This window comes from Acomys minous (assembly GCF_964271855.1).
Source record: "Acomys minous genome assembly, chromosome: 14".
Lineage (NCBI taxonomy): Eukaryota > Metazoa > Chordata > Mammalia > Rodentia > Muridae > Acomys > Acomys minous.
The window spans coordinates 78,429,413-78,446,595 of NC_140496.1; the positions used below are offsets into that span (position 1 = coordinate 78,429,413).

At 37.7% G+C, this 17,183-nt stretch overlaps 1 protein-coding gene across 3 annotated transcripts in view; it reads right to left on the reverse strand.

The window, feature by feature from the left end:
• Positions 1 to 17,183, reverse strand: part of FNBP1L (formin binding protein 1 like) — a 77,818-nt gene that overhangs the window by 28,155 nt on the left and 32,480 nt on the right. For all 3 annotated transcript variants that reach the window (XM_084756044.1, XM_084756043.1, XM_084756045.1), the window contains exons 3-5: positions 4,619 to 4,672; positions 3,107 to 3,254; positions 1,846 to 1,908 (exon numbers count right to left, since the gene is read on the reverse strand). In XM_084756044.1, the coding sequence (XP_084612170.1) occupies positions 1,846 to 1,908; positions 3,107 to 3,254; positions 4,619 to 4,672 (265 nt within the window). The remainder of the gene's footprint in view (positions 1 to 1,845; positions 1,909 to 3,106; positions 3,255 to 4,618; positions 4,673 to 17,183) is intronic.

The window sequence follows — 17,183 nt, forward strand, 5'->3', positions numbered from 1 at the left end:
ACCACTCCTTCAAGACTTCTTCACAGAATACAGAACACTCTTTCTGCCCTCCTTCTAAATGCCATCTTTCATCCTAGGAGTGCTGTCTTCAGCCTTCCCTTAAATTGTTTCAAGTCCTTTATTTCTCCCAGTTCTTTACAGCACCTTTCAACTATTTCAGGCACATTAGGTGTCTATAATTTTGTTCTAAGAAGAAAGAATAGGATCCTGTTACTTGTTTCTACATATTGAACATAAATTAGTATACCTGTCTCTTTCACTGGACTGTAGGATCCACAAGAAATAAAATAGGGAGCAGTACAGTAAAGCGTTGACTAGGGTTGAACTTACTCTTCCTAATAATAATGACTTTAAGAAATACATTTGAAATGCTTTATTTTTGTAATCGTCCTGTCTTATGACATTTGCAACATTTCTTAATAACTGCCAATTGTTCTAAAGGCAAGTCAGCACATATTGTTAACAGATTTATGTCAACACCCGTTTCTAGAGGGACCTGTACCTCCTAAGTATAGGAGTATGTTATTCTGTGCACATGAAAATACACACACTCTCTCTCACACATTTATTAGATGACAAATACTAAAGATGCCACTGATAGCAATTTAAATTTTAATAAATAAAAACCCTCCCTTAAAGTCTTGGTGAAACCAATTATAAAGAAAATGAAAACAGACTATTAATATACCTAAGAACTCTAAATCATCATTGGTGATTAAAATCACTGACCCATTAAACAGAAATAGATTCTAAGTTTGTTTGTTTGTTTTGGTTTTTCGAGACAGGGTTTCTCTATGTAGCCTTGGCTGTCCTGGAGTCGCTTTGTAGACCAGGCTGGCCTCGAACTCACAGCTATCCGCCTGCCTCTGCCTCCCGAGTGCTGGGATTAAAGACATGCGCCACCACGCCCGGCTCAGATTCTAAGTTTGAATATGCATTTTTAAATAGGAAAACATAAAAACATAGCAAATAGATGCACAGGACTTGAAAATGCCAAATATTTGCACAGCATAAAGAGAAACCAGAGTCCCTTACTACATTTGTAAAATTTCAGTCTCAAAGTTCTTTCAACAATCACAATTAAATAAATCAAACACACACACACACACACACCAAAAAAACCCAAAAAACAAAAACAAAAACAAAAAAAACCCTTTCTTTAGCACAGTTCTTAAGGCAAATAGTACCTATTATTAAAAAAAAAAAAAAAAGCTAGCAAATAGCCAATCACTTGGCAACCTGAACATTTAAAAAGACTTATAGTACAAAGTCTCTCAATCCAGCATTTCCAGTAACAAAGACTAGTGTCTATGTGGACACTTTGTTTACGTATAACAAAACCTTAAGAAAAGCCACATTATCAAGGACCTTAGGGGAAATGTAAGTAGACAGTATGTTTTCTAACTCTGTCCTGTAAGTTATTTTTCTACAGTTAGAAGTTATCAGAACTGCTCATTCAGGCTGCTGAGCAAGAAGAAACACTTCTTATAAGGCGGCCCCCCTTGCTTCTCAGTATTCATATGCTAAAATGAGGTCAAGAGAATCCAGCTCTTATAAACCGTTAAAAACTACAATCTTGGTACTGTCCTCAGCCAACAATCTCCCAAGATATGTTTCCTACTACTCCAAACCCCTTTGATATTGGATAAATATCCCTAATGTTTGCCACGATATGAAGACTAGAGAATTTGTTCCAGGATTTTCATAGGGAAAAAGGAAAATCAATCCTCCACTTATGCTTTTCGGTTATTACACAATAAATGGCAGAGTATGACTAATACACTGAGAAACACGGACTCAGATGTACAGCATAATGAGGCTTAGGGGTCAATCACTGTAACTCACATTATCCATCTGTTTCCAACACATGTCAAGGTATTGTTGAGCTTTTCGTCCTTCTTGGAGATGCTGAAGATTATAACCAGCAACAAATAAGCAAGCAAACAAACAAAAAGAACAAAGAAACAAAATAATTACATTTACATTCTAATTAAATCCCAATATCCTTAAAAGGCTCCTTACTTTCTTTTAAGGTGATAAAATATATATAGGTATATGTAGTTATACATCTTTAGATTTAGGAAGAAAGCAAAAAACTTTAGGTTATACCTTATAGATAATACTTTAATACTTCAAAATTTTTCTTTAAAACAGGCATAATATTAAAGAATATAATAATCATTTTAATAGGGGGTTTCTATAAAAAGTGAGGTAACAATTAATACACACTTTAGGGGTGCAAGCCAAACAGTATTCTGTCTACACGATGAAAAAGTAGCCATAGGAAATATCAAACTCACTGAATGCAAAGTAAATTTTATGGACACTGAAATTCAAATTTTATATAATTTTACATGCCACAGAATATTTACTTTTAATTTTGTTTCGGTTGAATATTACATATTACATATTAGTATGTAAAATATTCTTTACATATGGGATCTTAGGAAACAAAAAAATAAAGAGATAGGCTGTATTTGGTCTGTGAGCTGAATGTTGCCAGATGGCTCAGAGGTTAAGAGCTCTGGCTGCTCTTCCAAAGGGCCTGAGTTCAATTCCCAGCAACCACATGGTGGCGCACAACCATCTACAATGAGATCTGGTGCCCTCTTCTGGCCTGCAAGCACACATTCAGGAAGAATACTATATAAATAATAAATAAATATATCTTAAAAAAAACAAAAGAATTCAGATTATAAACTGGTAGGCTTATCTCACAGGGTTTGTTACTGAAATTTTTTTCACAGTATATTCTGATCTCACAATTTTTAATTAAAAGAAATTCAGTAATATAGAAAACCAGTTTTTGTGCTGAACATTTCTTTCTTTTTAAAAGATTTATTTATTTATTTATTATGTATATAGTGCTCTGCCTCCATGTACACTTGCAGGCTAGAAGAAGACATCAGATCACATTATATATGGTTGTGGACATCATGTAGTTGCTGGAAACTGAACTCAAGACCTCTGGAAGAACAGTCAGTGTTCCCAACCTCTGAACCATCTCTCCAGTCCCTGAACATTTATTTCTAAAAAATAAAAATAATTATTTGTCTAAAACTATTTTATAAGACTGTTATAATCAGATAAAAATTACAAAAATTACCATTTTCCTTTCAGTTTTCAGGTCATGGGCATATCTCATTAATTCACCATATACTCTGTGTGCCATTTCTTCTGCTACTAACTCTCGCTGTCCTGCATAGTCATTTAACTCATTAAGGATGTTAAAAAAGGCGATACACGAAGTAAACCTGGCAAAAAAAAAAAAGTATTAAAAATAATGAGATTTATTTTTGCTTTCATTACAATTTTTTGGTGAGGTATTTTTGAAGTCTAAATACTGGTAAATTTTAATATACTCAACCTAAATTCCATCTGCTCATTCTAAATGAACTACACATGGAAAGAATCGGGCATTAAAGTCAAGTTGTACATGTTTAAAGTATCTTCCCGTAGCCTTTAATTTATAAATAAAGGGATATTTGGGGGTCAAAACATAATAAGAATACTACCTGCAGGCTCTTTTGACATACTGGAATCTTTAAGTTGCCCACTGACTGGCCTGAGTTTGGGAATCACCTGGGTGGATTCCTAGGCTTGGCAGCTGAACCTGTTGCAGAGATGATGTGCTTGTTCTCGAGGACAGAACCTGCCAATCATAGCACTCAAATGCATCTTGATGGCTGATCTACAGAACTGTGCTATCAGCTCTGGATACAGCTGCCTGTATGCCTGCCCACATCCTGAATGGAAATGTACCATTATGGTTGGCACCAAAGAGGGATAAAGGGGGCAAAAATAAGGGTAAAAATGTGTGTGAAGGGAAGGAGAGAAACAAAGAAAATTGCTGTGTTAAAATGTTATATCTACTTGGAACAGACCAAGGATCACACTCTTAAACTCACTGTCACCCAGGGCTCCCTTAATGCTAAGAACTGATACATATAAAAAAAAGCTGTTCGTCTAATCTCAATTAGTCTCTGCAATTTACAACCACCTGCATATTAATGCTTAAGACCTCTAAAAAGCTCAAGAGAAATTTCTAGTCTTTACTCAGGATTCAAAATTTATTCCTTAAATTTCATCATTTTTCATTCTTCTTCTTTTTTTGAAACAGGGTCTCTCTGTGTAGCTTTGGCTGTCCTGGACTCACTTTGTAGACCAGGCTGTCCTCAAACTCACAGTGATCCACCTGCCTCTGCCTCTGCCTCCTGAGTGCTGGGACTAAAGGCGTGCGCCACCACGCCCGGCTCATTATTCTTTTAAACCAACCAGCCAAGCAGTTTTCACTTCCTGAAAGGTAAACCTCTTAGAAAACTGATGGTAACTCCACAATAAACTTTTGGAAAACATCCCTTTATTCTGGAGACTAAACAATTCAAGTAAAATCCTGGTCTAAATCTTACTTGGAAATCCCCCTTTTAACTATACTTAAAAAAAAAATTCTAACTATTGATTAAGTTCCTTCTTTTTTAAATAAGCACTGTGGTGTTTTTTATTAAAACAAATGTTAAAGAAAAACTTCATGAAATGATTTCAGTATAATACAAAGTAATAAAGTTTATATATGTCCTGAATATTTTAATATGCAATAACTAACAGGTTAGATATTTACCTTGGCTCTTCATCTTTGGATGAGCGTTTGGGACAGTACTTCTTAACCAGATTTCTAGAAGAAGAAAAGTTTCAATTTTATAAACAATACTTTTGAAATAAAAATAATTATAAAAGTTTCCAATTTAATTAAGGATTTCAGAAAACACTATTGTGCATAAAAATTGAGACTAGTAACATAATTATCTATAAATATTAACATAATTAACACAATCATTATTTACATTTTGTCCTTAAAATATTAACAGTGTTACATTATGATATTATAGTTACAATTAGATTATGCTATAAACTAAGAGGAATAATATGGAAACAATATTCTGCATATGAAACTGAGTGATGAAACAAAGACACACTCCAAAGAAAACTAACACTCTTTTGTTTGACAAATCAGATATTTTTAATAGTAACTCAGAAAAACATGGATGCTGGCTAAGGGATGAAAGGTCAGCTGGCCACCATCCTCTACCATGCTACTCTACTATGAAAATCATCACGTGACTTAACTCCGCCCTCTACAGTCCTGGGCCTCCTTCATGGTAAAGAAGGATAAGCACGTCCCTGTCCTTTAACTTCCCTTTCTCTAGGCAAATAATTACTTATAAACTTGTGCCTATACATGCCTACTCAGGGTCTCATGCTTAAATAACAAATAATTATGTGCTACGTACTAGCTGTTGTGCAAGCTACCAGAAGCTTCGAAAATGAAAGAGATACCCATGTTCAAGAGCTACTACTTTCTTGAAAGGAGAGAGGCACACCAGCAATTACAAGTGCAGCGCAGTAAGTGCCATGGTAAGGTATAAAGAAGGCACTATGACAAAAAAGAAAAGCTACCACCAATGAAGTAAAAACCACGTAAAAGTTCAGTGCCTGTCATCAAGAAGTCCAGTCATCATTAGAAAACACATGTGGGAAGTATTAGGCCTTATATGTGATTTTCACCAGATATAAACATTTAAGAAATTATTACTACACACTACACAAGTGATTTTAGTCTCATTTCTGTTGCTATGATATACTACATTGAAAAATCTAGGGGAGAAAGGGCTTTTTTAGTTTACAGTTGCAGGCCACTGTGAGGAAGCCAGGTCAGGGACATGAAGCAGCTGGACAGAGCCACAATCAAGAGCAGACAAGATGAACACATGCATGCCTGTGCTCACCTGAGCTCTACTACTGTGCGATTAGGACCCAAACTCAGGAAATGACTCCACCCACCACAGCCAGGCTTTCTTGCCTCAATCAATGTAATCAAGACAACCTCTGGCAGACATGACCCCACAGGCTGGCTGATCCAAACAACCTCTCGCTGAGACTCACTTCCCAGGCAATACTAGATTTTGTCAAGTTAACACATGAAACTGTCATCATGTTTTACACACACACACACACACACACACACATGCGCGCGCGCACATATACGGATATATAATTTCCAAATAACTATACAGCACAAACACTTTAACAGGTAATATTGCTGATCTAGACCTATGAAATATAGATATTTCTAAACAATATCATATAAAGAGACTAGGTAGCTCTTAATTAGCTCTTAATACAGCTTTCTGTAAAGAGGAAAGACTAAAATTTCCAAATCTCTGACTATGCCTAAAGGAGTAAACAGAAATTAGGGAACTGGAAAGCCCTGTGGGGATTTCTAGCAGAGAAAGTACGGTGAGCAAAGAGCAGGAAGTAAGAAAAGAAATTCATGAAGAACTCTAAGTGGGCTCTATGTTGCTGGCACATCAGCATAGAGTGTTGAGCACTGAGGAAGAGAGGATAAATGGGAAACACAGAAAAACCTCCTGAGTCATATTAATGAACAGTAACTAACTACTCTTAACCAATGGTTAAGAACCAGAAACATAACCAAAACTCACTGAAGTACCTGTATTAATTTCACAATTCACCTAAATACCAGCAAAGCTACTAAGTGCTACTAGTTAGTTCAGGTATTAGAATGATAGAAAAGAGTCCCAACTATGAAACTAGAAATTATGTGAAACCTACAGTCATTCTGAAAGAGAATCCAGAAAGGGAAGTATGAGGAAGAAATGACAAATATAGGAGTTAACTAGAAGAAGCAAATCCAGGGACAAAAATAGCTTCATAGTTGCCCAAACCAGGAGAAGGAGGAATTTACTGTGAATGGGTACAAAGTTTATTTTTGTGATGATGAAAATATTCTAAAATTATAGTGCTCTGGAGATGGCTATATCCTGCGTGCTGTGAAGTATGAGGACCAGAGTTCCATCTCAAGCACTCAAGCAAAAAGCCACGTGCACCAAGCATACCTGCAATCCCACTGCCAGGGAGGTGGACATTGGATATCTGAAGCTTGTTGGCAGCTAGCCAGCTGGTCAGTCTAGCTAAATCAGCACGCTCCACATTCAGACAGAGACGTCTCAAAAAATAAGGTGGGAAGCCTTTAATCTCAGTACTCAGGAGGCAGGGCCAGCCTGGCATATACAGTGAGTTCCAGGCCAGTCAGAGATACAGATATGATGGCTGCATAATTCTAAGAACATACTAAAAGTCACTGTATTGTGTTTTTAACAGATAAATTTTATAATACGGATTATATTTAACATCTTAATTATAACACATCTGTTTAAAGAAGGAACGGCTATACTCATCTGCAATGGGCACCTCCTCAAATTTACTGAATAGAATTTCTCTTCTTTCACAAACCTCGCTCTTTTCTCACATCAATAAAAGATCCACCCACCTAGGGTTTGGACCATTAAGGCAAAATTTGGTTATCACCCTACATTTTCCAACATTCCTTCCACCTTTCTTTCAATTTGTTGGTTTGGTTTTTTTTTTTTTGTTTCTGTGTTTTGAAATAGGGTCTCTCTTACTATGAAGCTCAGTTGTCCTGGAACTCACAGAGTTGCCTGCCTCTTCCATCTTCTTTTCTTGCTCAAGATCACATGGTCAGTTCTATAAAATGGGTCATGATTCCCTGATCTCTTAACGTCTGCTGAAGCAACTGTGCAAGCTTAAGGATAAGACCTATATGGAAACAAATCTGGGTCCTTGAGTTAGCACACGAGCTACCCTACAGTCTTATGAACTTGAAGCATTAAGTGCAAAAATAAACTTTCAGCTAGTTGTGTAGTTCCTGGGATTTGTAAGTTGTTATTCCAGTACAAACCAGTATACTTTAAAATATATCTCATCCATGTAGCTATGGCGAAGATGGCCACACAATTATGGTTAAAGAGCATTTATTAATATGATCCAGGCTTATTAATCCAGATCAATGAAAGTCAATCCTTAAATAGCTTCTTGGGAAGGTATGTTTTCCTTCTGAAATTGTTAGATTAACAGTATGAGTCTATACCTATGTGAATGAGACTACTTGGGAATCAGACCAGCAGAAAGAAAAGAAAACCCAAGAAAAGAGCAATAAATATTACTAATTTACTAGACATTTCTCTGTATACCTAGATCCACAGACAATTAAGTCACACGAGACAGTTAGTTCCTATAGCTAATAACTATATTCAGCCAAGTAGCAGGATATAAAATTAACACACAGAAACTCAGTAGCCTTCTTATACACAAATGACAACATGAGAAAGAAACCAAAGAAATGATGTCATTAACACTTCCCTCTCTCTGTGTGTACTGTAAGGGTGTGTGTGTGTGTTGTATTAGAAAAAAAAATCTAACCAAAGACTTTAAGGCTTATACAATTAAAACTTTAAGACACTGAAAAAATAAATGCAAGAAGATGGAAAGACCTCTTTGCTCATGGATTGGTAGGTTTAATATTATAAAAATGGCTGTCTTATCAGGACTTTAAAGATTCAGTGTAATCCCATCAAAATTCCAACCAATTCCTTACAAAAGTTGAGAAAAACAAACTTCAATTTCATATGGAAATACAAGAAAACCCAGCATAGCCAAAATAATCCTGACCAACAAAAAATCTGGAGGCAGTATCACCATCCAGGTGTCAAGTTATACTATAAAATTTTAGTAACGAAAACAGTGCTAACACAGCAACTGACTCGTGGATCAATGAACAGAACTGAGGGGCCACATTTTAATTCACCCTCGATAGCCACCTGAACGCTGGAGAAAAGATAACACTTTTAGCTAACAGTGTTAGCCTCCATGTAAAAGGAAACTTGATTCTCATTTCAACTTCAAATGGATCAATAACCTCAAGAGAAAACCTGATCTCCTAACTCTGTAGAGGAGAATGTAGGGAATATAGTTGAGCTTGTTGGCATGGGAAAGGACTGACTCCAATAGGAGACCATAGCCACTAATAAATGGGACCTCGTGAAACTAAAAAGTTAAGGTACAGCAGAAGATTCTATCACTTAGGTAAAGAAGCAGCCTACAGAATGGGGAAATTTTTTTTAACCAGCTATACAACTGACAAACAGAATCTAATCTAAAAGAACTCCAAAAAACTAAAACAAGAAATCAAACCCAGTTAGAAAGTAAAGTGCAGAACTAACTATACAGAGTTCTCAAAAGATGGGATGCAAATGGCTGACAAACACTTTAAAAATGTTCAATATACTTAGTTAACAAGAAAATACAAATGAAAAATTCACCCCATTCAGAATGGCTAAGGTAAATACACACACACACACAGAGAGAGAGAGAGAGAGAGAGAGAGAGAGAGAGAGAGAGAGAGAGAGACAGACAGACAGACAGACAGACAGACAGACAGACAGACAGACAGACAGACAGAGACAGACAGAGACAGAGAGACAAATGTTGGCATGGACGTGGAAAAAGAAGAACTTACTCTCTGATGGTAAAAATTGCAAATTGGTGCTCCCACTATGGAAATAATTGTTAAGGTTCCTCAAAAAAGCAAAAAATAGAACTACCATGCAAACCAGCTATACCACTCATATATATATGTGATATATATATCACTATTAAATCCTACTCTAGAGATATTCACAAAAGCCAGAAAATGAAAACAACTAAGTGCTGTCAACTGATAACAGACAGTGAAAATGTGGCATATTAACACAATGAAATATTGTTGACTTATTAAGAAAAACAAAATAATAACATTTGTGTAAACGAATGGAGTTAGAAAGTTACTCCAAGAGAAGTAACCAGAGCTACCAACAAACATCATATGCTTTCTCTCATGTCTGCATGTTGGCTTTGTATCTTCAAGGAATATCTATAGAGGTCAGGAAATTACTAAAGAGGTGCAGGGAGGGACTTTCAAGGGAGGAGAGATAAGACAACAGATATAAAGGGTTAAGGGGAAATAATGGAACAGAAAGGGTTAAACTAGGGTTGGGGTGAGTAGGATACAGGAGAGAATATGAGAAGGAATAACTAACACTAAAGACCTTTTGAAAAGTCACATGAAAACCTACTACTATAGAAGCTCCCTACAGAGCAACGCTGCCAACTAGAGACTAAAGAATAAAAGCCCATGTCAGGAATGGCTTACTTTGTTGGGAGTTGTGGGTCAGTACCATCCTATACGTGTCCAAACATTACAGACAATTGCCACTGATTGCTCTCAGTTACCCTCTAGAACTTGATGGTAAGGTCTTATTGCTGAAGACACCATATACCTAAGCCATAAGACAGCAAAATCAAGCTTGTATGCACCTGGAAGCTTCATCCCTACTAGTTAGCTTTCACAGTGCTGCAAGGTGCTGTGCAAACAAGCTACTGGGGAAGAAAAGTAGCCATCAGTGATACCCAACTATAAACCCTGCAGGCTACAGTGACTGGCTTGGCGAGATATGCCCCCCGACAGTAGCATGAACATCATGGGAATAGCCTACCAATTGCTGACAGGATTTAAGCCCCATTCCACAGCTTAATCCTGGCACCATTATCTAGGCATAACCTGTTTCTAGACAGTTCATAGGCCTAGGGAAGATCTACTGTTATGTTACTAGATGAACATAGTATTAAACTAACTCCTAATGACTTATTGTTATGCTTATATAGCAATACATCTCCACCCTTCATCTGATAAGCTTCTAATTGCAGTAGACAGTGGTTAACATAAAGACCCACAACTGGCCAAGGTATACAGACTGCAGAATGCTCAGCCACTAAGGGGTAGATAGACTACACACATACACACACATACACCTCACAGCTAAGGGGTAGATAGACTACACACATACACACACATACACCTCACAGCTAAGGGGTAGATAGACTACACACACACACACACACACACACACACACACACCTCATAGCTAAGGGGTAGATAGACTACACACACACACACACACACACACCTCATAGCTAAGGGGTAGATAGACTACACACACACACACACACACACCTCATAGCTAAGGGGTAGATAGACTACACACACACACACACACACACACACACACACACACACACACACACACACACACACATACACCTCACAGCTAAGGGGTAGATAGACTACACACACACACATACACCTCACAGCTAAGGGATCATTGTGGAAATGGCGCAAGAAGAGGCAAAGGCAGTTGATGACAACAAGGAAACTGTTTTCTGGACACAGCAGGTGCACACGTGAACTCACAGTAGTGGGAAACCGTGTATAAAGTCTGTGAAAGCCCAAGCCAGACCAAATCCTAGCACAGAGAGGGTAGGTGGGCATACAATCCTATTGTTAACTGTGGAGCTATGACAAGCGTTAGCTTTGAGAGGGAAAGACAGTTTTCTTTAAAAGTGTAACCCTTAGAAAGTCACCATCACTCAGGGGAATCACACACCTGTGACTATTTGGGTCGCACAAATTGGTCTTAAAGGATTTAAGGGGGAGAGGCACAAAGCTGTGTGGCTAGAGGAGGGGTAGATCTGGGGAGAGTCAGAGGAGGGGTGGATAGAGGAGGGGTAGATAGAGGAGGGGTGGATAGAGGAGGGGTGGCTAGAGGAGGGGTAGATCTGGGGAGAGTCAGAGGAGGGGTGGATAGAGGAGGGGTGGATCTGGAGAGAGTCAGAGGAGGGGTGGATAGAGGAGGGGTGGATCTGGAGAGAGTCAGAGGAGGGGTGGATAGGGGAGGGGTAGATAGAGGAGGGGTGGATAGAGGAGGGGTGGCTAGAGGAGGGGTAGATCTGGGGAGAGTCAGAGGAGGGGTGGATAGAGGAGGGGTAGATAGAGGAGGGGTGGATAGAGGAGGGGTGGCTAGAGGAGGGGTAGATCTGGGGAGAGTCAGAGGAGGGGTGGATAGAGGAGGGGTAGATCTGGAGAGAGTCAGAGGAGGGGTGGATAGAGGAGAGGTAGATCTGGGGAGAGTCAGAGGAGGGGTGGATAGAGGAGGGGTAGATCTGGGGAGAGTCAGAGGAGGGGTGGATAGGGGAGGGGTAGATCTGGGGAGAGTCAGAGGAGGGGTGGATATGAGCAAACACTGCACGGAACTTTCAACTAATTTTTTTGAAGTTAAAAAAATACACACATAATTACTGCACAGTCCCACTATTTTGCTTCTGGACATGCAAAAACAAACAACCCGAAAGCAGGATCCTAAAGAAATAGATATTTGTACAATCACATCCATAGCAATATTTTTCACAACAAAGGTGGAAACAATCCAATTCCCAACAACAAAAAACAAAATGTGTATGTACAAATAATAAAATAGTATTCATTCTTAAAAGGAAGAAAATGGAGAAGTACTTAGGTAGCAACAACATCTCCTCTCTGGTCTGACAAACTGCCACACCTCCTCCAGGAGCCTACCAGAGCCAGCAAGCCCCTGTTCCTCAGTAACCACCTAAGAACAGACTCTAGGAATAAAAAGCACAAATATGACAGAGAGATGCCACAGAACTTGGTCGGGTGTTTGTCCAGCACTGAAGAAATGTCATATAGAAGAAGGATAATGCAGCACGTATCAAGAAGGAGTCAGACAAGTCCAACTCACTTGGCACTACACTGTGGGGTGAACTTTGTTATGTGACACATGAAACCAAACACTTTATCTACTTCTACCTGAGCCAAGTGGCCACGGTTCTGCTCAAATTTAATTACAAGTAAGAGCTGTGCTACTCAGTGAGCCATCCAAAAATAAGAACTGCAGCCTGAGTTTTAAATACTAGAGACTGATCTCTGTAGCCTCACAAAAGAACACTCCCCATTTGGACTCTTAAGTGTTTTGTACAGAGCATCTTCTATACTAGTTGGTGGATATAAACTAATAAAATAGCTCATCTATTTCTTTTCTATTCCATACTTCTATGCCTATTTCCCCCTTAATCTATTATTTACATAAAGAAGTCTGTTGGAGATATATATTTTTAAAAGAAAGTATTACAGCATGAATACTGTCAATATAATGGTTGCTACATACTAAGAACACTATTATAAATGAAATAAACTAGGCACAAAATGACAAATATGTCTATAAGGTACACAGAGTATTCACATTTACAGAAAGGTAGTTGTTAGGGTTAAAGGAAGTTGGGCTGAGAAGCTCCTATTTAATGAGTAGAGTATTTCTGTTCTGAATGAAAAGTTATGAAGATGGGTGATAGCAATAGCTACACAACTGTGTAAATTTACTAAATATCGATCAATTATACCTTTTAAATAGTTAAGATGATAATTTTTAATATCGTATTTTGCTTCAATTTTTAAAACTAAACAATACGTCCTTATCCCACTTATTACGATGTAATAATAGAACAAGCTCTGAATATAATACTTTTTTAAAAAGGATATGCTTCAGTCTCAATACTTATACTTATGCTAGTGACAGATGCCAAGTAGACAGATAACAAAAATTAGAAACTTTAAATACTGATGTCTTGAAAACCTAAGGGAAAAAAAAATCCAACAAGCTCAGATATGAAGGATCACATTTTTTTTAACACACCAGGCCCTAATTTTGCCTTATTTTCAGCATGTCAAGAAAATACTACAAATAACATATAAATGAGTGTGAGCTATGCATGTTAGTGCAACAACTCCACAGTCTATGCTCAAAGAACGTTAACAATGTGGCATTACTATTGTGTTGTAAACGTAACAATGAGGCTTTTTAGGACACTTTAGATCTTCTAGAAGAAAATGTTTCAAGTAAGTTAAAAATAGCAGGGAAAAAGACTTTTATCTGTTCAATTTAGACTGAAGAACAAATGGACACCACAGACATAAGTATTATATTTTCCAGGTAAGTTCTACTAAGAAATTTGATCATTTGTTTCCCTTTTTGATGTTAGATTCAGAGGCCAATCAAATGGGAGCCATCAGGCCCATTGCTTGAATGCTTCTAACAGAACCGAGGTCCTGAGGTGACTCCCAGAAAAGGGTAAAAGGCTGAATAAAAGATACACAACTGATATTATGAACAACCAAACTATTTTTTTTTTCAGTTTAATGTTTAAACAATGATGTCCTTAAACAGTGGGAATTTCACTATGAACACATTCAACCCAACAGGTTTGAACTTATTTTCTTTCTTAAAAGGTTGCATGCTTTACATACTAAGTTCTGTTTAGATCATTTAATCTAAAACCAACAAACAAACAAACAAACCAGTTTTATATAATAGTCAGAAATACACCTTGCAGTTCTTATGAAAGTGGATATGCCTGACTTTATTAGAAAATCATTCCACAGCAATACAAGGTGGAAGCCTACTGTATAGGCAGGTACTCTGCAACTGCTAAAACACAATCCTTACGGAAATAACACAATCCAGTTGTTAGAACTCCAACTAGCTTAGTACAGTTAAAGGACAGCCATCTCTTTCAGTACAATACAACAGGAAAGACTGAATAGAACTCCAAGGCACCCGAGAGTAGGAACAGAAGGCAATGATTTAAACAACCAGCAGCTATGCTAATGATTGCTAAATGAGACCCAACTACACATATCAAGATGCCGTTACAATACTGAAAGAAAGTTGCCCAAATGTTATTTCTTTTCTTCTGAGAAGGCATCAAGAGAAAACAGTTAACAGTATTGAAGAGAAAATTGAAGGGAAAAAAATCAGAGGAAACTAAACTAAAATACCATCTGTAATTTATAACAGGTTATGGAAACCAAGGTACTGAGTATTTACTCAAATCTTCATACTAATAAAAAAAAGAAGTACTTTCTAAATGAGGTTTAAAACCTCAAGCAACTGAAGCGCGGCAAATCTGTCCTTTAGACCATCAGGCTTGAAATGCTGCTGGTTTATACGAAGCTTCATTAATGAGAAAAACATTTGCTTAAAAGGATTTCTGAACTGTTAGCCCCGTTTTACCTCAACTTTATGAAAAAAAACACCTATCATTTCCTTTTTTTCCCCTTTGAGACAGGGTCTCACTATGAAGCCCTGGCTGGCCTGGGACTCACAGTAATCCACCTGCTTCTGTCTCCCAGGTGCTTGGATTAAAGGCACGTGCCATCAAATTTCTGTAATTATTGTGCTATGTTTATATGGATCAGTTAGTTGGAAAGAATGTATCTCTCAGTTTGGGGATGACTTACTAACATATGCAGCAGTCTGTGTGGTGGTGTGGGGTGAAGAACGACACAGACCTAGTAAATCTCTTAAGGGTGACACACAATATAATGCAATACCTAAGAGCCCACATTCAGCAGCAACAGATAAACACAACTAGTTCTCCCTTAACTTTTCTATATCTATTTCCAAGCCTACAAAATAGTACTGGAATTTCAATTTATCTAAGGAAAATGTGTTAATACTAAGAAACACGGAAGCTGAGTGACAGTGGTACATACTCTTAATCCCAGCATTCAGGAGGCAGAGGCAGGCGGATCTCTGCGAGTTTGAGGCCAATATGAGTTCCAGGACAGCCAGAGCTATACAGAGAGATCCTGTCTCACACCACCCACCGGCCCACCACTACTCACCACCACCAAAAAAAAAAAAAAAAAAAAAAAAAAAAAGGGAAAATAGTGCTAACATATTAAGTGCTATAGTAAGGATTAAATAAATATTTTGAAAAACAAAGCTTGCTCTTGCCAAAAGCTGTTCTAGGAACCAGTAAGGAGCAGAAGAGAATGTTGAGATTGATCTAAAGCTACTATGAAGTCAAATGTTAATTGCTTGTTCCCTCCCCCAGATCCTTAAGGTTTCACAAACAAATTCTCACCTATCCAAAATGACATGTTCCAAATTATCTTTGCCTCCCAAATTATCCCTTAAGCTAAGTAAAGTTGTCCACAGCCTGGACTGGGCAAAGAGAGGCTGTGCCATGTCCAGTTATATTTATACTAGGCAGAACCAAGGTTCTTGGGCTTGGAGGTGGCAGAGGAGGAGAGGGGAAGGAAGGAAGGAAAGGTCAGCATGGGTCAGTGTACACTAGAAGCATGTGGTGGGGAGCAGCTTGCTCTAACGATTGCCATGGAAAGAAGCGGCCCAAATGGAAAACATGTGCAAATATTTATGGGGATTTTGGCTGGGAAGCAGACAAGATAGCTTAGAGGGTTAATATCTGCCCAGCCCAGTGCATTAAAGGTTTTAAAAAATCTAACAGGTTTCTGTGACTTTAATTTATACAATAGGGAGTTAAGGAATAACTGCTGCCTTAATAATTATATGAACCAATATTAAACATTAATAATCACTCTACAACAGAACAAATAACCCCTCCCTTTGTGAATTTTACATTTTAGTGTAGGGATTATATTCTTGAATTGAAAAGCAGAATTTTAAGTAATAAAATCATTCAATGATTCAATTCAGGTGCAGTGCATCCACTTTGCACTGAGGTAAAGTACATGACTAGAGGCTGCTAGAGACCAATTCTATACAGGCAATATAAATATATCAGGGCATGGGGACACACACTTCTAATCCCACCGGGCTACGACAAAATCCTTGTCTAAAACAGAAGAGGGGGAAAGTATACAGGGAAATAAAGCAATCACAAGTTAAAGTTTAAACAGAGTGAGATGTTAATGGCTGATTCTGATAAAAGAATGTTAAGTGTACAAGTTTACCCTAAAAACAGCTTACATAAACTAACAACCTTATGGCAGTGATGTGTATAAAGAGAACAGTGCATCATCAAAGGTCATAAGATTCTAAGTTAGATGGAAAGAATACTGATTCATTCATTCAATGTATACTTACTCAGTAAGTTATCCCGCTTGGCATGGAAATACAAATTCACATAATGCAGTCTCTAGTTAAAAAGGAAGTCAGAGATTTCTGCTCTAAGAGAAGACTAGTTTACAGGCTCCTTGCCTTCCAGTATGGTTTGCTTCCAGTATCCCACACTATCACACTTGTGCGTTCTAATATGAAGGCTGGGGGATATAATTTTACATAGCCATACTTCTGTGATAAAACATAATATGGCAATTATTTCTACTAGAAGAGAAAATAATATACTTACACTTACTGTGCATATACAGCTTCTTTTTTTACTTAGAAACTTTAATTAATCCCTGCCATATGTATAATACAAGTTTATTAAAATAACAAGTGTACTGGAGGTCAACTTGGTGGTGGTGTATGCACAGCATGCGTAGGCATCGCATTTGATCCCTGCACACTCACAGCCCCCCAGACTTATCTCAGTTGGTTATCTCTGTAAATAAAGAACAAAAACCCAAGTACTCTGTAATCACCATTTAG